General features: G+C 48.2%; 1 protein-coding gene across 2 annotated transcripts in view; it reads left to right on the forward strand.

Moving 5' to 3' along the window:
- Nucleotides 1-2,848: 2,848 nt before the first annotated feature.
- The window catches only part of RGS11 (regulator of G protein signaling 11), a 216,460-nt gene continuing 195,608 nt past the window's right edge, over nucleotides 2,849-23,700 (forward strand). For both annotated transcript variants that reach the window (XM_068243575.1, XM_068243576.1), the window contains exon 1: nucleotides 2,849-2,960. In XM_068243575.1, the coding sequence (XP_068099676.1) occupies nucleotides 2,898-2,960 (63 nt within the window). In that variant the 5' untranslated portion in view covers nucleotides 2,849-2,897. The remainder of the gene's footprint in view (nucleotides 2,961-23,700) is intronic.

Here is a 23,700-nt window from a genome sequence, read left to right on the forward strand (position 1 = left end):
TAGCTACACAGGCCCATCTATCAGATGTTCACTTGCATGCAAGCATCAAACCATTGGATATGAATGACATCAGTATATAACCTTCCAATTTGTTAGCGCCTAAAGAAAGTCATTATGTGATTCTTACATATACTTCAAAGAGCACTCCTCATACTCTAATGATGATGGTTAGTATCAAACGCCAGTCCAGTTAATTTAATGGTAATAAGCATTAGGTAAACCAATGTCCGGTTTTTGCATGCAAGCTTAGCTTTGGACTGTACAGCACATTGAGTAGATGTTCATCGATTAGGCTCATAGCATTAGTAAGGCATAATGGCATGCAGCAGCACTCATGGTAAAGGCATGGCAATTCAGCTTAGATAAACCGTCATTGCTTGAGCGGGCAGTATTGCCCCATTTACACCCGCTCTGCGCAGTTCAGAAATTGCCTTGAAGTATGCGTACTCACGCTTCCATGTGCGCCTGCTGATTGTGTGCACGGGTAGGGGATCCCCTGTGGATAGCTAAACTTCGTCCCGCGATCAATCCACGTTGTAACAGCTTCTCGGCGGAGATCAGCGTGGGTAGGTCCGGCGTCTGTTAGCTCCGCCCACCTTTGTTCACATCTAAAATCGAAATTGCAAACGCAAGCGTTTTGCGATTTTGTGTGGGAGGTTTTTTTTAGCGCGTCTCGGCGCTCCAATGCGCACTGCATTTTTTTTTAAAGCGCTTTGCAGAGCGTTTTTTTAATTCACTCCCTGGCGCAAGTCTGGAAGTGAACTCTTTGACCTGGAGAAGAATAAATACAATGTATTTATTCTTAAAATTGCGCACGCAGTCACCGCACAAAGCGATTTTGTGAGTGTTTAGCACTCTTCCTTTACCGTCCATTAGAGCAAAATCGCCCCAAAAATGGCACAGGCACCGCTTTGTGGAGCACAAAGCGGACAAAATGCGCCGATATGAACCGTCTCATAGAGAATAATTGCACAAGCGTTTTGTGGGCGATTTTGAAAATCGCCTGCGCTTGAAAAATGGCAGAAAATGCCCTTAGTCGTAACGAGCCCTAAAGGCTTCTACATACCATGCAATTCTCGCTTCAGATCCTAATTACAGTTGGGAAAATGATCAGATCTGGGGAAAGCCTACTGTTTGCCAGCGACCGATCCCAAGGTTACAATCGCTCTGTTTTTCGATTGAAAGCATACATGCTGAAAAATATATATTGAAATACTAGCTATCGTTCAGTGTGTATGTCCTTTTGATTGTCTTATAATCGACACCTAATTGGAAAAATCATAAATCTAATTGGAATTGAAAAAAATTGCATATGTGTGTACACTCATTTTCTTCTATATACGATCTATGTCAAACCTGGAATACGATCTGATCTCTCACGGGAATCAGATCTGAAGCGTAAATTGCAAGGTGTGTACCAGGCTTAAAGGGATACTGTAGGGGGGTCGGGGGAAAATGAGCTGAACTTACCCGGGGCTTCTAATGGTCCCCCGCAAACATCCTGTGTTGGCGCAGCCACTCCCCGATGCTCCGGCCCCGCCTCCGGTTCACTTCTGGAATTTCTGACTTTAAAGTCAGAAAACCACTGCGCCTGTGTTGCCGTGTCCTCGCTCCCGCTGATGTCACCAGGAGTGTACTGCGCAGACACAGACCATACTGGGCCTGCGCTGTGCGCTCTTGATGACATCAGCGGGATCGAGGACACGGCAACGCAGGCGCAGTGGTTTTCTGACTTTAAAGTCAGAAATTCCAGAAGTGAACCGGAGGTGGGGCCGGAGCATCGGTGAGCGGCTGCGTGGGCACAGGATGTCTGCGGGGGACCATTAGAAGCCCCGGGTAAGTTCAGCTCATTTTCCCCCGACCCCCCCTACAGTATCCCTTTAAGGAATTCTAACGTAGGATGAAACTCCATAATAACTGGAAAAAAAAATCATGCAATAAGAAGTTACTTATTTAGCTACCTATCCAGTTGTTTTTAGTGTTCACTGTTAGATTTAGGAGAAATGTGATTTGAAAAGAAAAGAATATTTTTGCTGGTTTCCATCTTTACTGTTTCTCTGTGATGCCAAAAGTGACATCACTTCTGCCCTTTTCTTTTTATTTTTCCAACCCAGATCAGTTTTAATTTTCCCTCTCTACTGCCACAGCTTACTGCCCATCACCTAGACAAAATGCTTACATCACTGCGTAAACTCTTCAAATGTAATGCTGGGAATACACGGTTCGTTTTTTAGGCGATTAGATGTTTCGATTTCCGACATGTCCGATCTCCCTTTCGATTCTTTCGCCGCTCCATTTTTGATAGAAGTGAATGCAAAAAGATAAGAAAAATGAGCGAAGATACGAGAATTGACTGCAGAATCGAGCTGCAAAAACGATCGAGAGGAAAAACGCACAGCAGAAACGAACCGTGTATTCCCTGCATAAAGGAGCACTCAATTACCGTCTGGTCATAGTGCCCTTATCTTATCCCAAATAGGAAGCTTTCTATTACTTGAATGCTGAGATAAGCTTGTTACTGGGGCTAAAAAAAAAGCACAGTTCCTGCAGTTAGTCACCGAAACCAGGTAAAAAAAAATGGGGGACATCTACAGACCTGTTAAAAAAAGTTCTTACATATATTTTTGGGGCACTAATTATTTTTGGCCTTTTTTTTGGAGGGGGCGGGGGGGGGGGGCTGCTACAACCCCCCTTTAAGTATGGAATAAGCTCTGCTGCTGGCGTTTTGCTTTGAGCACGGCATTCTGTAAATCTCCCGCTAGGTGGCGGTAGAAGCAGAAGTAAGACTAGCAGTGGCTGTACAGAGCTAATTCATACAGATCACTGTACTCTGCAAGCTGAAGGCAGAGAGACTCACAGCACAATCTCATCCTCTGCAATCTCATCATCTCCACATCATGACTATCAACAACCTCCAGCAAGGCAAGAATTACAAGGTGCAGATGGCATGTCTCGCCAAGGTGAGTCATTCTGCCACTCGCTGGAATCCCATTGCTACTTTTCCCTCCTTTGCTCTGCAATCTGCTGCTAATGGTGTGAATTGCAATGGAGTGATGGGGCTGTCTTCTAGCTACAGGAATATGAAACTATACTGCAAGACAGGCGATGCTTATGGCTGCCTGAAGTCGGCAAGGAGTAACTTGTAGTTCACCAACATCTGGAGGACTGCGAAACCTGCAGCAAAAGGGCAAATGTTAGGATTGTTGTATTCCAAGTGTTGCTAGATCTTCTAGGTACATGAGTTACTCCCCTTATTGCCCTGTGCCAAACCTTACCTGCCCTGCCCTGTGCCAAACCTTACCTGCCCTGCCCTGTGCCAAACCTTACCTGCCCTGTGCCAAATCTTACCTCCCCTGCCCTGTGCCAAACCTTACCTGTCCTGCCCTACCCTGTGCCTAACCTTACCTGCCTTGTGCCTAACCTTACCTCCCCTGCCCTGTGCTCAGGGACGGATCAAGACCAAGTTGCGCCTGGGGCAAGGTCAGGTTTTGGCGCCTAAAGGTCAGGTTTTGGCGCCTAAACTGCCATTCATTTTGCCGCCTTTTTAAGAATTCAACAAACTGCGCCTGGGGCAAGATAACCGCTCGCCCCCCCCCCCCCCCCCCCTAGATCCGTCCCTGCCTGTGCTACCCTGTGCCTAACCTTACCTGCCCTGTGCCTAATCTTACCTGTCCTGTGACTAACCTTACCTCCCCTGCTCTGTGCCAAACCTTACCTGCCCTGTGCCAAACCTTACCTGCCCTACCCTGTGCCTAACCTTACCTGCCCTGTGCCTAATCTTACCTGACCTGTGACTAACCTTACCTCCCCTGCCCTGTTCCTAACCTTACCTGCCCTGTGCCTAACCTTACCTCCCCTGCCCTGTGCCAAACCTTACCTGCCCTGTGCCAAACCTTACCTGCCCTACCCTGTGCCTAACCTTACCTGCCCTGTGCCTAATCTTACCTGACCTGTGACTAACCTTACCTCCCCTGCCCTGTTCCTAACCTTACCTGCCCTGTGCCTAACCTTACCTCCCCTGCCCTGTGCCAAACCTTACCTGCCCTGTGCCTAACCTTACCTCCCCTGCCCTGTGACAAACCTTACCTGCCCTGTGCCAAACCTTACCTGCCCTACCCTGTGCCTAACCTTACCTGCCTTGCCCTGTGCCAAACCTTACCTCCCCTGCCCTGTGCCAAACCTTACCTCCCCTGCCCAGTGCCAAACCTTACCTGCCCTGTGCCAAACCTTACCTGCCCTGTGCCAAACCTTACCTGTCCTGCGCTGTGCCAAATCTTACATGCCCTGCCCTGTGCCAAATCTTACCTCCCCCTGCCCTGTGCCAAACCTTACCTGCCCTGCGCCAAACCTTACCTGCCCTGCCCTGTGCCAAACCTTACCTGCCCTGCCCTGTGCAAAACTTTACCTCCCCTGCCCTGTACTTCCCTGTGCCTAACCTTACCTGCCCTGCCCTGTGCCTAAATATACCTGCCCTGCCTTGTGTTGAGCCTGACCGGCCCTGCACAAAATTTCACCTCTCCTGCCCTGTGCCAATCCTTAACTTCCCTGTGCCACTCTGTGCCTAACCTTACCTGCCCTGCCCTGTCTTGTGCCTAACCTTTACTTCCCTACCTTGTGCCTTACCTCCCCTGCCCTGTGCCAAACCTTACCTCTCTCCTCCGTGAGTCACTTTAACACCTTAGCTTGTTGACAAATGTTAACCCCTTGCTCGATGCCCACCTTTAACCCTATTTGCCTCGTGCCTAACCTTGACTATAAACTCACCCAATTAGTACATAACTCCTATCCTAGTTAGCTGCCTAGCTTTATTTCTGCTAGGTAGGACTTATTGGCGGGTAGGGGAGATCAAATTGATCGATGTTAACAGCCATGATTAGTGTCTGTAAGTGGTAATTTGCCAAATTGCCCGCCTGGAGACCGGGAAGGGGGGCACGCCAGCCGGCTCTGGGACCCTGGGTAGTTGCCCAGCTTGCCCCTATGAAAGGGCTGGCCCTGCTGGCAGGACTGATACCACCCGCATTACCTGTGCTGCTTGCTGCTGCCCAGCTGGGTATTCTCGTCAGCTTGTGTCTGCCAGTTGCCTCTGGTCAGCTTTTTCATGCTTAATAGGGACGGTCGATGCAAATAATGCTGAGTTGATGCAGGATTATGTAAATATTGTATGCAAATGTATGCAGTTTAAGAATGGAAATCCTGCCGTGGTGGAATTTGGGTTAATTTTTATTTGCATAATCCTGCTTGATGGTAGAAACCCACTAGGCAGAATCGCATATGCGTTTTTCACTATGAGCTATGGTGTGTTCTTACCCTGCACTTTGAATTATTTGCACGTTGTTGACCATCACTAATGCTTAAAGGGAACCAGAGAGGATGAACTATACATACCTGGGGCTTCCTCCAGCCCCATACGCACGGATCGCTCCCACGCCGCCGTCCTCCGCTACCTGGATCCGCCACCACCGGGTCCCGTCATTGCCGCCAGTCGGCCGGCGGACGCGGCCAATTCTCTGCATCACAGGGTGCTCTCTCCATACAGATACGCATGTGGCTGCCTACTGCGCAGCCGCATGCGTACATGTATGGAGGGAGCCCCTGTGATGCAGACAATTGGCCGCGTCCGCCGGAAGTGACGGGCCCGGTACCGGCAGATCCAGGAAGCTGAGGATAGCGGCGTGGGAGCGATTCAGGCTTATGGGGCTGGAAGAAGCCCCAGGTATGTATAAAATCTTTGCCTTTTTTCACCCCTCGGTCCTCTCTGGTTCCCTTTAAGGCCTGGTACACACACTTTCAATTTCGATTGGCCAATTACTGACCAATTTTACCATCTCTATGTATTATGAGGGTCGTCTCAACAGTTATTGAATACTATGAGCAGAGTGGGCTCTATTCACAATCATTTTCCGCATGCGGAGATGCACTTGCGGTAAATTCCCGGCTGAAATAAGACCATCTTGACATTCACAAAATTTTACGCATGATTATTTACCTCATGTGTAAAATTGTATGCATTGTTTACCCGGTAATTTCCTCAAAAAATCTAAACGCATAAACAAAAAGGTGCAAATTATTTCTGACTTAAAGAGAATCTGTACTCTAAAATTCTTACAATAAAAAGCATACCATTCTATTCCTTATGTTCTCCTGGGCCCCTCTGTGCTGTTTCTGCCACTCCCTGCTGCAATCCTGGCTTGTAATTGCCAGTTTTAGGCAGTGTTTACAAACAAGACATGGCTGCTAACCAGAGTGTGATAGGCTGAGAGGAGCTCAGTCTATAAACTCATACAGAGCCTGGAGAGGGTGTGTATAGTTTCTATCCTATCACAGCAGAGCAGCAGATTCCTGCCTGAGTGCCCGAGCCCGACAAAGCCGTCAGAGGAAAGAAGATTAGATTATATAACAGAGATAATACAGAGACAGTGCAACTAGGAAAGGCTGCGGTAAGACAGACAACATTAGAACAGGTATAGGAACTTATAGGATAGAAGAAATAATGCTGAACATTTTGTTACAGAGTCTCTTCAACTACAGATTTTATATCACCTTCTAGTACTTGGTGATATAATTTGCTTCCCATTGACTTAAATGGAGTCTGGAGCCTTGAGCCCTGTGTTTGCAGGACTTTTTTTGTTTGACAATTTTTTTTTACAACAACTTTTTTTCCGCATGTTTTCCGCGTGTTTACTTCCTGATTATGCATGTTTTCCCAATTTGTTACGCATTGTTCCTGCCGGCCGGTGTGATGACGCAGAGTGTGGCCATCCAGAAAGTATACGGAAGACTTTCAGCCTGAAAGTTGCCCGTAACAGAGCCGCCAGGGGGGCCGGGAGAGGAGCCAGGAGGCCGTCGGAGTACCTTGTGGCCTACGGTGGGCTGGAGGAAGCCCCAGGTAAGTACCAGTTTCATTTTTAACAACTGCTAAGGGTCCCTTTATGGGGACACCAAGGAGCTATCCCCTCCTCCCCGCATAGTGTAGTAGGTTATAGTAATGTTAAATAGTGTCATATGTAAAATGATACTCACAAACACGGGTTACCGCTAAGGCAACCGCTGGGTGAACCGGTGGGGAGATCAGACCTGACCCCAATCAGGGTAAGAAGTCGCTCTCTGTAGATGGGAAGAAGGGGATGACACCCCTCAATCAAGGGTGGACTCAAGACTGGTAAGAAACACTTCAACAGAGGCATCAATCATAGGGTAAAATACACTAAAAACAGTTTAGAAAGGGAGGTAGTGGTGCAACGCGTTTTGTAGGTATGGTGGCTGGAAGGTGTAATGGGTAAGGGCTCTGCCTCTGACACAGGAGACCAGGGTTCAAATTTCGGCTCTGCCTGTTCAGTAAGCCAGCACCTATTCAGTAGGAGACCTTAGGCAAGTCTCCCTAACACTGCTACTGCCTATAGAGCGTGCCCTAGTGGCTGCAGCTCTGACCTAACACTGCTACTGCCTATAGAGCTCCCCCTAGTGGCTGCAGCTCTGGCCTAACACTGCTACTGCCTATAGAGCTCCCCCTAGTGGCTGCAGCTCTGACCTAACACTGCTACTGCCTATAGAGCAAGTCCTAGTGGCTGCAGCTCTGGCCTAACACTGCTACTGCCTATAGAGCACGTCCTAGTGGCTGCAGCTCTGGCCTAACACTGCTACTGCCTATAGAGCGCTCCCTTGTGGCTGCAGCTCTAGCCTAACACTGCTACTGCCTATAGAGTGCCCCCTAGTGGCTGCAGCTCTGGCGCTTTGAGTCTGCCAGGAGAAAAGCGCGATATAAATGTTATTTGTCTTGTCTTGTATGACCCACTTCATCAGGCAAAATAGGGTGAAGCTGAATTCAACAACAACAAACAACGTTTGTAAAGCACTTTTCTCCCGTAGGACTCAAAGCGCATAAGCTCGTCTCAGACCAATAATTGGTTGATTGGTAAATTGTGGTACAGAGGAAGAACTCTACAAGTCCACAAATGCCAGGCTAAACAGGTGGCTTTTCAGTCTGGATTTGAATAGCTCCAGGGATGGGGCTGTCTTTACTGGGTGTGGTAGGGAGTTCCAAAGAGTGGGGGCAGCATGACAGAAAGCTCTAGCTTCAAAGGTTTTGAGGTGCACTTCCTATTTTTGCTTGATGAAACGCTTTGCACTTTGGAGAAGTCAAATGAAGCCTATTTTTGTCTGATATTCAACAAAGATGAGCCTTCGGGGAGGAAAATCCACCACTACCTCCCGTTCTAAACTTCTTTTAGTCTATTTTAATATGATTGGTGCCTCTGTTTCAGGCCGGGTGCACACATAGCAGGAAACGCTGCGTTTTATGCAGCAATGTTAGTCTATGGGACGCAGAAGAAGCTGCGTTTGTACAGTAAGCGTTCCGCAAACGCTTGTAGTGTTGCATAATAATAATAATACAGTACAATACAATAAAATTTTTATAGCGCTTTTCTCCCATAGGACTCAAAGCGCTTAGGCTCTCTCAGATTCAGTCATTCGTAGTAGGATGAAGCATTAACCTTCCTGGCGGTAACCCCGAACGTAGTTCGCGCAGGAGGTTTTCTCAGGCCCTGCTGGGCCGATCTGTGTAATTTTTTTTTTTGCTGAACGCAGCTAGCACTTTGCTAGCTGCATCAGCACACCAATCGCCGCCGCCCCACGCCGATTCGACGCTATCCGCGCCGCCGCAGAGCCCCCCCCTAGACCCCTGCGCTGCCTGGCCTATCAGCGGCAGGCAGCTCTAAGGGGTGGATCGGGTCTCCCTTAGACGTCACGACGTCCATGACGCCCCGTCGCCATGGCGACGGGGGAAGCCCTCCAGGAAATCCCGTTCTTTGAACGGGATTTCCTGATTGCCTATCGCCGGAGGCGATCGGAGGGGCTGGGGGGATGCCGCTGAGCAGCGGCTATCATGTAGCGAGCCCTAGGCTCGCTACGTGATTTAAAAAAAAAAAAAAAAAGCAAAAAAAGGCACCAAAAATGCTGTAAAAACACAATAGAAAATCGCAAACGCTCTATTCTGAAACGCAAGTTTTTCACGCTATGTCATATGTGGACCCAGCCTCAGTGTTTCTTACTAAGGCCTAGTGCACACCAAGCGGTTTTTGTAGCTTTTTCAAAAACACTGCCGCTTCTGAAAACGCTTGGCTAATGTATCTCAATGGGCTGGTGCACACCGGCGGTTTGAGGTTTTTAGCAAACGGCAAACGTGGGTCCTGCAGCTTTTTTGCGGTTTGCAGAAGCGTTTCTGCCTCAATGTAAAGTATAGGAAAAGCTCAAACCGCTCTGAAAAACGTTAGATCAGAGCGGTTTTCCAGGTGTTTTTGTTACAGAAGCTGTTCAGCAACAGCTGTAACAATATGTGTAATCTGCTACCCAAAAACACTCCAAAAAATGCTGGGCATGTTTAGAAAATCTCTCTAACATGCCTAGAATCGCTCTGAAATCTGCTTCAACAACCTCTAGCGTTTTGCGGATCTGCTAGCGGTTTTGGTGTGCACTGGGCCTCATTGAGAACTGAGTTCCCTTCCTGCCCAGTACATGCTACTCCGGAGTGATTCTTTTTACCTGTCAGTGGTTAAAGTGTTGTGGCTGATGTATTTCCATATGCAGGGGCGCGTATGAAGGGGGCTGGAATCTCGGCTATATTCAGAGGCCTCCCCGCTATGATAATCGCCGCTCCTCTCCCGCTGCTCTGATTACTGCCAGTGCTAAGTCAGGACAAGCAAACTACCGCTCGTTCCCAGATAAAGCCGGTTATATTTAGCCAGAATGGAATCTGCGGAACTGTTGACTAAGTGGGGTGTGATGGAACAAAGGCCGGCGCCAATCTGTCATCGCTATCGCCGTATTAATCGTCCGCGAGACGTGTGGATCTGTCATCGCTATCGCCGTATCGATCGCCAGCAAGATGAGCGGATCTGTCATCACTATCACCATATCGGTTGTCAACGACATGAGCAGATCTGCCATCGCTATCGCAGTATCGATTGTCAGCAAGACGTGCGGATCTGTCATCGCTATCGCCATATCGGTTGTCAACGACATGAGCAGATCTGTCATCGCTATCGCCATATCGATCGGCAGCAAGACGTGCGGATCTGTCATCGCTATCGCCATATCAATCGTCCGCGAGACATGCGGATCTGTCATCGCTATCGCGTATCGGTCGCCAGCAAGATGTGCGGATCTGTCATCGCTATCGCTGTATCGATCGCCAGCTAGACATGCTGCTTTGTCTCATCTCATATTTACATCCAATATTCGCTATTTCATTATAGACAGTGGCGACTTTTTTGGGGGGGGAGGGGGGGGGGGCACAAAGGGGGCATGATAGTTGGCTGGTGGGGCCCATTTGGGTGATCAAAATTGAGGTTTGTATGGTGAGCTTAGATATTTTTTGCCTAACTCAGGTGATAAAGTGCAGGCTAACTAGTTCAGCAATGATCTGAACCGATTGTGAACATCAAAAACAGAACTCAGTCTTTTGAGCAGAGCAGATTGTCCAAATGATGGTGCTATTATTGAAGAAAAGTTACCTGCAGATGGACTTGGCTACTTGGCTGGCATGCTTTAAACCTTACTTGCTAGCGAGCTGCTCCTGTGTGGACAGATCACAGACAAATCATTCCTGGCCTCATCCTGTCTGATGATACAGCAAGTGGAGGGGGAGGAGGCAGGAGGCAGAGAAACACTGTGTGTGTGTTATTACTTAGTAGTTGTAAGCATTGCTGGAGACTAAAGCTGGCCACTAACGGTCCAATTTCTAGCGAAAAATCGTTTGAGCGATCAGAAATTCTGATCAGACGAAAAATCGTTCACTACACCATCAACTAACCAATCTTTGCTTCCTATCTATCATGACCACCAAGAAAATCCAAATTTCCGTTCGACGAAAATTCAGTTGGGCGACATTTTTTTCACTCGTTCATAATCGATTGTGTCCACCAATGGAGATTATTTACAACCAATCCGATCAGAATTTCTGATCGCTCAAACGATTTCTCGCTAGAAATTGGACCGTTAGTGGCCAGCTTAAAGCTTGTGTTTGACAGACAGGAAGTTTTGAACCAGGATAATGCCATTCTAAAACAGCAGGCCTATAGCTAGTAATCATTCTTCATTCTTCCTGTTGCTAAGGGCTGGTGCACACCAAGAGCGCTTCTGAGCGCTTTTAAAAACGCCAGCACTTTGAAAAGCGCTTGGCTGATGTATTTGAATGGGATGGAGCACACCAGAGCGATGTGATTTTATCGCAAACGCGGATCCCGCGGCATTTCTGCTGATTTCTGAGGCGATTCAGCCTCAATGTTAAGTATAGGAAATTGGAAAAACGCTCTGAAATGCGCTAGATCAGAGCGGTTTTCCAAGCGTTTCTGCTAAGAAAGCTGTTCAGTTCCAGCTCTACTGTAACAAAAAATAAAAAAGCTACACCAAAACGTTCTAAAAATCCCTAGGCATGATTAGAAAATCGCTAGGCACATGCCTAGAATTGCTCTGAAAAATCACTTCAAAAAGCGCTGAGCGTTTGCGATTACGCTAGGGCTTTTTGGTGTGCACTGGTCCTAACAATGTTAGAACATACAATCAGAAGGAGGTAGAGAGATTTTTTTTTTTTTTTGCAAACATAAGTGTCATCCAGATACATTCATTACAAGGGATCTTGCAAGGATTGTGAGGTATTTATGGCAAATAGATAACACCCTTGGTTTACTTAATGCCTACCTAGACTGACGTGGAGAGTTTTTTTTTACAGAAGAAGACTCTGCCCTGAACACAGATCAGAATACACTCTCCCGTTCCTGCCGGCAGTGGGGCAGACTGGGTCAGACTGATGGCTTGTTTACATTGCGGGCGTTTTCGGGTTTTTATCGGCCGCCTGTGATTTTTAAAAACGCCCCCCGATCGCATGGCCAATGCATGTCTATGAGAAGGTTCATATCAGCGCGGGTCGTGCGGCGGTGCGGCTAGGAAAGCGCTGCGTGTTCCATTTTTGGGGCGATTCCGCCTCAATGGAAAGTATAGGAAAATTGGCGAATGCGTACAAAAACGTTTGGCAATAATAAGGTGATTTCGCTCGCGTTTTTAAGAATAAATACGTTGTATGTATTCTTTTCCGGGTCAAAGAGTTCACTTCCTGTCTTGCGTCAGGGAATGAATTACAAAACCGGGAATCGGGGAAAAAAAAGACGCCTCAAAAGCAGCCCAACGCTGTCCGTCAACACGAACGGAACGCAATGTGAACAAGGCCTTACTGAGTGCATCTGCAGATAATCTGTGTTTGCACAGACATAGTTATTGATTCCACTATTGCAGTGAGAACAGCAAATGAGATCAGACTGTCAATTGTTCGAGACGTTGTACCATTAGATTTGGAGGACTCCGCCTGGAACGTACATCGGCATACGCTCTCCCGTCCCTGTCAGCGGCGGGGCAGACTGGCGATTGTTCGAGACGTTGTACCATTAGATTTCGAGGACTCCGCCCGGAACGTAGATCGGCATACGCTCTCCCGTCCCTGTCAGCGGCGGGGCAGACTGGCGATTGTTCGAGACGTTGTACCATTAGATTTCGAGGACTCCGCGCGGAACGTAGATCGGCATACGCTCTCCCGTTCCTGTCAGCGGCGGGGCAGACTGGCGATTGTTCGAGACGTTGTACCATTAGATTTCGAGGACTCCGCCCGGAACGTAGATCGGCATACACTCTCCCGTCCCTGTCAGCGGCGGGGCAGACTGGCGATTGTTCGAGACGTTGTACCATTAGATTTCGAGGACTCCGCCCGGAACGTAGATCGGCATACACTCTCCCGTTCCTGTCAGCGGCGGGGCAGACTGGCGATTGTTCGAGACGTTGTACCATTAGATTTCGAGGACTCCGCCCGGAACGTAGATCGGCATACACTCTCCCGTTCCTGTCAGCGGCGGGGCAGACTGGCGATTGTTCGAGACGTTGTACCATTAGATTTCGAGGACTCCGCCCGGAACGTAGATCGGCATACGCTCTCCCGTCCCTGTCAGCGGCGGGGCAGACTGGCGATTGTTCGAGACGTTGTACCATTAGATTTGGAGGACTCCGCCCGGAACGTAGATCGGCATACGCTCTCCCGTCCCTGTCAGCGGCGGGGCAGACTGGCGATTGTTCGAGACGTTGTACCATTAGATTTCGAGGACTCCGCCCGGAACGTAGATCGGCATACGCTCTCCCGTTCCTGTCAGCGGCGGGGCAGACTGGCGATAGTTCGAGACGTTGTACCATTAGATTTCGAGGACTCCGCCCGGAACGTAGATCGGCATACACTCTCCCGTCCCTGTCAGCGGCGGGGCAGACTGGCGATTGTTCGAGAAGTTGTACCATTAGATTTCGAGGACTCCGCCTGGAACGTACATCGGCATACGCTCTCCCGTCCCTGTCAGCGGCGGGGCAGACTGGCGATTGTTCGAGAAGTTGTACCATTAGATTTCGAGGACTCCGCCTGGAACGTAGATCGGCATACGCTCTCCCGTTCCTGTCAGCGGCGGGGCAGACTGGCGATTGTTCGAGACGTTGTACCATTAGATTTCGAGGACTCCGCCCGGAACGTAGATCGGCATACGCTCTCCTGTCCCTGTCAGCGGCGGGGCAGACTGGCGATTGTTCGAGACGTTGTACCATTAGATTTCGAGGACTCCGCCCGGAACGTAGATCGGCATACGCTCTCCTGTTCCTGTCAGCGGCGGGGCAGACTGGCGATTGTTCGAGACGTTGTACCATTAGATTTCGAGGACTCCGCCCGGAACGTAGATCGGCATACGCTCTCCTGTCCCTGTCAGCGGCGGGGCAGACTGGCGATTGTTCGAGACGTTGTACCATTAGATTTGGAGGACTCCGCCTGGAACGTAGATCGGCATACACTCTCCCGTCCCTGTCAGCGGCGGGGCAGACTGGCGATTGTTCGAGACGTTGTACCATTAGATTTCGAGGACTCCGCCCGGAACGTAGATCAGCATACACTCTCCCGTTCCTGTCAGCGGCGGGGCAGACTGGCGATTGTTTGCGAAGTTGTACCATTAGATTTGGAGGACTCCGCCCGGACGTAGATCGGCATACGCTCACCCGTCCCTGTCAGTGGCAGGGCAGACTGGCGATTGTTCGAGACGTTGTACTATTAACTTTGGAGGACTCCGCCCGGACGTAGATCGGCATACACTCTCCCGTTCCTATCAGCGGCAGGGCAGACTGGCGATTGTTCGAGACGTTGTACCATTAGATTTCGAGGACTCTGCCCGGAACGTAGATCGGCATACGCTCTCCTGTCCCTGTCAGCGGCGGGGCAGACTGGCGATTGTTCGAGACGTTGTACCATTAGATTTCGAGGACTCCGCCCGGAACGTAGATCGGCATACGCTCTCCCGTTCCTGTCAGCGGCGGGCGATTGAAGTGCCTCTGCAGATAATCCGTGTTGCTGAGTTATACTGTAGATTGCAGAGAGAAGCCATGAAGGGCTATGGAGAGCTGTTCTCTCACACTTCACAGCCTCTCATCCCATCTGTTCTCATATCTCATTCCCATCAGCAAGTCTCACAAACACACTCCGCAGAGTTTTCCCATCACCTCGGAGGGGGGGTGGCGCCATTCTGTAGAACGCTCTCTTTACATTTCAGGGCATGGCGTTTCTTACTGCGACATAATCCTGCTGTGCGGCTCCAATGAGTCCGGGGAATTGTCACTGCGACGGGCATTGCGGCTTCTCTGCTCGCTACGCAGCGCCGAACAAAGTCGCCATTATAAAGACTTTACTACTTAAAGAGGAACTGTTGTGAAATTCTGAAAATGTAAAACATATACAGATAAGAAGTACATTTCTTCCGGAGTAAAATGAGCCATAAATTACTTTTCTCCTATGTTGCTGTCACTTACAGTAATTAGTAGAAGTTTGATGGAACCAAAAAGTTTTTGACTAGTCCATCTCTTCATGGGGCATTCTCAGTATTTAATTTATTCTTTACAAAAAGCACTCCATGGAAAGGATCTATACAAAGATGCATGTCGCCCCCTGCTTGTTTGCACGCTGTTCTGGCAGTTAGACTGAGCAACTGAGGTTCACTAAGTGCTTTTGAAAATAAAGAAAACCCGGAGGAGATGGGCTAGTCCAAAACTTGTCAGTTCTGTCAGATTTCTAGTACCTGCTGTAGGTGATAGCAACATAGGAGAAAAGTAATTTACGGCTCATTTTACTCTAGTAGAAATTTACTTTTTATTAATGTGTTTTCATGTATTTTCATTGTTATTTCGATAGTGGTCGTGAGAGGGATATGGAGGCTGCAATATTTATATCCCTTTAACCTCCTTGCCGGTTATCCCGAGCTCAGCTCGGGGTAACCTGCGCAGGAGGATTTCTCAGGCCCCGCTGGGACGATTTGCATAATTTGTTTTCCTACACGCAGCTAGCACTTTGCTAGCTGCGTGTAGTACGTGATCGCCGCAGCTACGCACCCATTCGCCGCTACCCGCCAATTCGCCCCCCCCCCCCGCCCCAGACCCCTGCGCAGCCTGGCCAATCAGTGCCAGGCAGCGCTGAGGGGCGGATTGTGATTCCCTGTGACGTCCCGACGTCCATGACGTTGGTGACGTCATCCCGCCCCGTCGCCATGGCGACCGGGGAAGCCCTGCAGGAAATCCCGTTCTCAACTGGATTTCCTGCATACTCTGATCGCCGAAGGTGATCGGAGTGGGTGGGGGGATGCCGCCGCTCAGCGGTTGTGTGGGTGGGGGGATGCCGCCGCTCAGCGGCTATCATGTAGCGGGCCCTGGGCTCTCTACATGATTTAAAAAAAAAAAAAAAAGTTCTGCGCTGCCTCCTTGCCAGCGTTAATTAGACCGGCAAGGAGGTTAAACAATACCAATTGCCTTGCTATCCTGCCTCTAATGTATTTAGCCACAGCCCCTGCACAAGCGTCCAGATCAGGTGACTGAAGTGTGACTGGATTAGCTGCATGCTTGTTTCAGGTGTGTGATTCAGACACTACTGCAGCCAAAGAGATCAGCAGGAGAGCCAAAAATAAATTTGGCAGCCTCCATATTCTTCTCCTTTTAGGTTACCTTAAGACCCCCTTTGCACTTGCGTTTCCCTGTTTTACCGCAAGTTAACGCAATGGCAACGCAAGCTAATGGGGCCTTTTACACCTATCATGTCATGTTGCGCCAGAAGTGTTCATCCCGCCTCAGTCCCGACGCACAGCCTGCAGCGCGTTACTGCAAGCGCCACGCCTAATGCTTGAGGTAATGAAAGTCAATGAAAGATGCAGTAAGTGTGAACGATAAGGTACTGTGCGGCGCGCATGCGTGGACCGATGGGAATCCCGGTGATGTACTTCCTGTCTAGCAGGGAGTATGTTACTGAAGGGGGGCGGAGCTATGCATATGACACACTCAGCACACTCTGCCCAGCAGGAAGTACATCACTGAGCGGGGGCGGTGCTATGCATGTCACCCTGTCAGCGCACTCTGCCCAGCAGGGAGTACATCACTGAGTGGGGGGCGGTGCTATGCATGTGACCCTGTCAGTGCATTCTGCCCAGCAGGGAGTACATCACTGAGCGGGGGCGGTGCTATGCATGTCACCCTGTCAGTGCCCTCTGCCCAGCAGGGAGTACATCACTGAGCGGGGGCGGTGCTATGCATGTCACCCTGTCAGTGCCCTCTGCCCAGCAGGGAGCACGTCACTGAGCGGGGGCGGTGCTATGATGTGACCCTGTCAGTGCATTCTGCCCAGCAGGGAGTACATCACTGAGTGGGGGCGGAGCTATGCATGTGACCATGTCAGTGCACTCTGCCCAACAGGAAGTATGTCACTAAGCAGGGGCGGAGCTATGCATGTGACCATGTCAGTGCATTCTGCCCAGCAGGGACTACGTCACTGAGCGGGGGCAGAGCTATGCATATGACACACTCAGCACACTCTGCCCAGCAGGGAGTATGTCACTGAGCGGGGGCGGGGCTATGCATGTGACCCTGTCAGTGCACTCTGCCCAGCACAGAGTATGTCACAGAGCGGGGGCGGAGCTATGCATGTGACCCTGTCAGTGCACTCTGCCAGCAGGGAGTAAGTCACTGAGCGGGGGCGAGACTATGCATATTACCCTGTCGGCGCATTCTGGCGCAAGGTCATATTTATTTTTATTTTTTGCATTGCGGTGGGATGTGGTAGTAGCATGGTACTGCACTGCAACGCAAAAATCAGGTGTGAAACCGGCCTTATAGAGTCACTGTAGTGCTATATAGTAATATACATTAAATTATTCAGCATACACACTTTTTTTTTCTGGTCTCAGCATCAGACACACTTCTTATATCTATATATTGCTGTACATTGCTATGTAACTCCACCCCCCAGTGATGCTTAGCCTAGTCTGTTTAGCTATGCAGAATTCTCCTCCCAAAACGTTCTGGAAGACCAGGCATTATTTTCACTGGCTTGGACTCTCCAGTACATAAACATTCCACAGAGATGCACCTGACAGCAGTAAAAATATTGCCACCTCTGATAAATTTATGGCTAGATTTGAGATTGGAACAAAACTGTTGTTTTCGGGGGTGGCTTGGGATCTTTATGACAGATTTTGCGCACGTGGGTATCCACATATAGTGCTGAGGAGGGCGCTAAAATCAGTGAGGAGTTCACCATAGGAATCGATGACCCAGTTCCTCTTCTTTTCTAGGTCTCCTCCTAACTCTATTGATCAGTCCACCTCTGATAAATCTTCTGGCCACTCCCCTCTGGCTCCCTCTACTCTTCCTCCCTCTGCTATGTGGGATACCAAGGCCGAGGCCAAGGCTAAGGAGGCACCAGCCTCCGGGCGCTGTGCCCTAAGAGTGTGCCTGTGCCTCTCTGTGCTCCACCCCTCACCCATGCAGGGCGGAGCTTGCTTCTTTACCTATCAGAGCTGCAGCCATGAGGAATCCCTCTTCAGCCTATCAGTCCCACAGTGCCTCCTTTCTATGACTCCCTTGGCGCATGTACTGAGAGACACCACTAGGGAGCACAATAGAGCTGAGAGGTGTTAATGATGTGGCAGCTTCGTTGGCAGGTGAGGCTGGAGGGGCATATCGGGCTATCTATATGTGGTGGTGGGGGGGGGGAGGTGTTCCTAATATTGTGGGCACATCTGGATATCTAAACTGAGCAGGAGGTCTTCCGAATACTGGGGCCACATCAGGCTACCCGAGCTGAATATCATGTAGGTAAAGATTGTCCCTTCCAGAAAACAGCAGTTTTCCATTCCATGATTTTAAAGGACCAAATTGTGAAATTTAAAATACCGGTGCATGTACACAGAAAAGTAAGAAGTATGTTTTTTCCAGAGTAAAATGAGACAAAAATTACTTTTCTCCTCTGTTGCTGTCACTTACAGTAAGTAGGTGAACTCTGACAGAACTGACAGGTTTTGGACTAGCCCATGTCCTCATGGGGATTCTCATGATTTTCTTTATTTTCAGAAGCACTTGGTGAACGGCAGTTGCTCCGTCCAACTGCCAAAAAAGTGTGCAGCGAGCAGGGGGGCTGGCCAGCATCTTTGTATTAATCCTTTTCAGGGAATGTCTTTATAAAGAATAAAGGCCATGCTGAGAATCCTCCATGAAGTGATGGACTAGTTCAAAACCTGCCGGTGATATCAGATTCCTACCACCTACTGTAAGTGACAGCAACATAGGAGAAAAGTAATGTATGGCTCATTTTACTCTGGAAGAAACGTAGTCCTTATTTGTATTTACATGTTTTCAATTTTACAGGGTTTTTTTTTGCAATAGTGGCCCTTTAAATAAAAAAATGGATGGCATTAATAAACTGTGAGTTGTTGAATAGCTTCATATATATGTGCGGGTCATTACATATACTGTATATATATATATATATATATATATATATATATATATATATATATATATATATATATATATATATATATATATATATATATATATATATATATACTGTATATATATTCTCGTTCAGGCAGGGCCTCCTTTTCCAAGTTCTGTAAAATATATAAGGAGGGAATAAAATGTTGGGGGAAGCTTTGTTCATCATGATAGTTGTTAGATGTTGTAAATATGACGGTGCTTTGCTTGTTACGTTTTGTAATATATCAATAAAGCTTGAAAAGTGAAAGAAAAAATTGATACATAATTGAATATCCATGCAAACTGAAATGCGTAGGCTAAAAACAAAAAGGGCACTTAAAGAGACTCTGAAGCGAGAATAAATCTCGCTTCAGAGCTCATAGTTAGCAGGGGCATGTGTGCTCCTGCTAAACCGCCGCATACCTTCACCTCCAAACCCCCCACTGCGACACTTGGTCGCAGGCTTGGTCGCTCCTGGAGGCAGGGCTAACGGCTGCAGCCCTGCCTCCATTCGCGTCTATCAGCCGCGCATCGCCGCCTCTCCCCCGCCCCTCTCAGTGAAGGAAGACTGAGAGGGGCGGGGGAGAGGCGGAGATACACGCTGACAGACGCGCGTGGGGCAGGGCTGTGGCGGTTAGCCCTGCCCCAACCAGGAAGCGCTCCCCCGCTACACGGAGGGGGATTTGGGGGATCAGGGACCCCCGTTAAGCCGCGGGATAGCGGCGGTTTAGCAGGGGCACACATGCCCCTGCTATCTATGAGGTCTGAAGCGAGATTTATTCTCACTTCAGACTCTCTTTAAAGCATACCTAAACTAAGCGCTTCCTCTCTGCTCTAAAACAAAAGCAACAGCATAATAACCTTTACAGAAAAACATTTCTTTGTTACAGCTGATACAAATCCAGCAATAAAACTGCAGTCTGTCTACTTCCTGCTTTCATGGAAGCCGACATAGGGTTAACATCCTGTGTTTACAAGTTAGCTGCTCTGCCGAGGTAGCCAGCTGACACAGCAGAGAGATCAAATTACAGTGGTGATTAGTCACAGATGAGGGGAGATTAGACAGGCTAAACTCTCTAACTACATACAGGGTGCATTCCTCTCTGTTTTCCTCCTGTCCTGTGCAAGAGTTCAGGTCCACAATAAAGTCAGTTAATGACATCACTAATGAAAAATCGTAATAGCCATTTAGTTCAGCTCTGTCTGGACCTGTAGCTGGGCTTCTGGGACTATGGTAAGGAGGGGGGGTCTGTGTCTCCCAGGAAGATTTCAATAGATGACTCTTAAAGAAAGAGGCCACTGGGATTTAAAGAGTCAATACTTTAACTGGGAAGGGATTGAATTTTAAATTAGATTTAAAGCCCTTCTTAAATGAGCATTGATGTCGCTGCTCAATGTGGCCTAGATTTACCCAGGAAAAACTTCCCCATATTTCATTAAAAGTTGGGATACAAATCACTTCTGAGAGATGTAAGGTTTAGATCTTGGGGGAAGGGGGAGGGAGGAGGATGTGGTGTGGGATTGGGGGGCGGGGTGTTAATGCTGCGTTACTGAGCTTGCAATAACACTCTAGCCAGTGGCGTAGCTAAGGAGCTGTGGGCCCCGATGCAAGTTTTAAATGGGGCCCCCTAAGCACTCTATACATAACAATTAATACGGCGCACCAAAACCTGCCAATGGCAACTACAGTGTCAGAGGAGCAAGAAGGGGATGGGGAACAGCTTGTTAATGATTACCACTATTCAAAGTATCTATAGAAGTGATCATTACTAGCACAGGACCAATAGGGAGCTAATACTGCAGTTGAGGGAGGGACCTACGGGGCCCCTCTGGCCCAATCAATTTATCACAGGTGGTGACCTCTTTAGTCCTGTCAGGTGCATCTCTGCGGAATGTTTGTTTCTGAGAATTTTGAAGCCAGTAAAAAATATACCTTGTCTCCCAGAATGCTCTGTGGGGGTGGGTGGGGCAGAATTCCACATAGCTAAACAGCCTAGGCTAAGCATCTCTTTACTGCATTCCACTGGGCCTCTTTACTGCATTTTGTTATATGTCACCACAGGGCCTCTTTACTGCATTCTGCTATATGTCACTACAGGGCCTCTCTACTGCATTCTGCTATATGTCACTACAGGGCCTCTTTATGCATTCTGCTATATGTCACTACAGGGCCTCTATACTGCATTCTGCTATATGTCACTACAGGGCCTCTTTACTGCATTCTGCTATATGTCACTACAGGACCTCTTTACTGCATTCTGCTATATGTCACTACAGGGCCTCTTTACTGCATTTTGTTATATGTCACTACTGGGCCTCTTTACTGCATTCTGCTATATGTCACTACAGGGCCTCTTTACTGCATTCTGCTATATGCCACTACAGGGCCTCTTTACGGCATTCTGCTATATGCCACTACAGGGCCTCTTTACTGCATTCTGCTATATGTCACTACAGGGCCTCTTTACTGCATTCTACTATATGTCACTACAGGGCCTCTTTACTGCATTATGCTATATGTCACTACAGGGCCTCGTTACTGCATTCTGCTATATGTCACTACAGGGCCTCTTTACTGCATTCTGCTATACGTCACTACAGGGCCACATTACTGCATTCTGCTATATGTCACTACAGGACCTCTTTACTGCATTCTGCTATATGTCACTACAGGGCCTCTTTACTGCATTTTGTTATATGTCACTACTGGGCCTCTTTACTGCATTCTGCTATATGTCACTACAGGGCCTCTTTACTGCATTCTGCTATATGCCACTACAGGGCCTCTTTACTGCATTCTGCTATGTGTCACTACAGGGCCTCTTTACTGCATTCTACTATATGTCACTACAGGGCCTCTTTACTGCATTATGCTATATGTCACTACAGGGCCTCGTTACTGCATTCTGCTATATGTCACTACAGGGCCTCTTTACTGCATTCTGCTATACGTCACTACAGGGCCACATTACTGCATTCTGCTATATGTCACTACAGGACCTCTTTACTGCATTCTGCTATATGTCACTACAGGGCCTCTTTACTGCATTTTGTTATATGTCACTACTGGGCCTCTTTACTGCATTCTGCTATATGTCACTACAGGGCCTCTTTACTGCATTCTGCTATATGCCACTACAGGGCCTCTTTACGGCATTCTGCTATATGCCACTACAGGGCCTCTTTACTGCATTCTGCTATATGTCACTACAGGGCCTCTTTACTGCATTCTACTATATGTCACTACAGGGCCTTTTTACTGCATTCTGCTATATGTCACTACAGGGCCTCTTTACTGTATTCTGCTATATGTCACAACAGGGCCTCTTTACTGCATTTTGTTATATGTCACTACAGGGCCTCTTTAGTGCATTCTGCTATATGCCACTACAGGGCCTCTTTACTGCATTCTGCTATATGCCACTACAGGGCCTCTTTACTGCATTCTACTATTGTCACTACAGGGCCTCTTTACTACATTCTGCTATATGTCACTACAGGGCCTCTTTACTACATTCTGCTATATGTCACTACAGGGCCTCTTTAATGCTATATGTCACTACAGGGCCTTTTTACTGCATTCTGCTATATGTCACTACAGGGCCTCTTTACTGTATTCTGCTATATGTCACTACAGGGCCTCTTTATGCATTCTGCTATATGTCACTACAGGGCATCTTTACTGCATTCTGCTATATGTCACTACAGGGCCTCTTTACTGCATTCTGCTATATGTCAATACAGGGCATCTTTACTGCATTCTGCTATATGGCACTACAGGGCCTCTTTACTGCATTCTGCTATATGTCACTACAGGGCCTCTTTATGCATTCTGCTATATGTCACTACAGGGCATCTTTACTGCATTCTGCTATATGTCACTGCAGGGCCTCTTTACTGCATTCTGCTATATGTCACTACAGGGCCTTTTTATGCATTCTGCTATATGTCACTACAGGGCCTCTTTACTGCATTCTGCTATATGTCACTACAGGGCCTCTTACTGCATTCTGCTATATGTCACTGCAGGGCCTCTTTACTACATTCTGCTATATGTCACTGCAGGGCCTCTTTAATGCTATATGTCACTACAGGGCCTTTTTACTGCATTCTGCTATATGTCACTACAGGGCCTCTTTACTGTATTCTGCTATATGTCACTACAGGGCCTCTTTATGCATTCTGCTATATGTCACTACAGGGCATCTTTACTGCATTCTGCTATATGTCACTACAGGGCCTCTTTACTGCATTCTGCTATATGTCAATACAGGGCATCTTTACTGCATTCTGCTATATGGCACTACAGGGCCTCTTTACTGCATTCTTCTATATGTCACTACAGGGCCTCTTTATGCATTCTGCTATATGTCACTACAGGGCATCTTTACTGCATTCTGCTATATGTCACTGCAGGGCCTCTTTACTGCATTCTGGTATATGTCACTACAGGGCCTCTTTACTGCATTCTGCTATATGTCACTACAGGGCCTCTTACTGCATTCTGCTATATGTCACTGCAGGGCCTCTTTACTACATTCTGCTATATGTCACTACAGGGCCTCTTTACTGCATTCTGCTATATGTCACTACAGGGCCTCTTTACTGCATTCTGCTATATGTCACTACAGGGCCTCTTTACTGCATTCTGCTATATGTCACTACAGGGCCTCTTTACTGCATTCTGCTATATGTCACTACAGGGCCTCTTTACTGCATTCTGCTATATGTCACTACAGGGCCTCTTTACTGCATTCTGCTATATGTCACTACAGGGTCTCTTTACTGCATTCTGCTATATGTCACTATGGGGCATCTTTACTGCATTCTGCTGTATGTCACTAC

The sequence above is a fragment of the Hyperolius riggenbachi genome, chromosome 7, assembly GCF_040937935.1.
Source record: "Hyperolius riggenbachi isolate aHypRig1 chromosome 7, aHypRig1.pri, whole genome shotgun sequence".
NCBI classification, from domain to species: Eukaryota; Metazoa; Chordata; class Amphibia; order Anura; family Hyperoliidae; genus Hyperolius; species Hyperolius riggenbachi.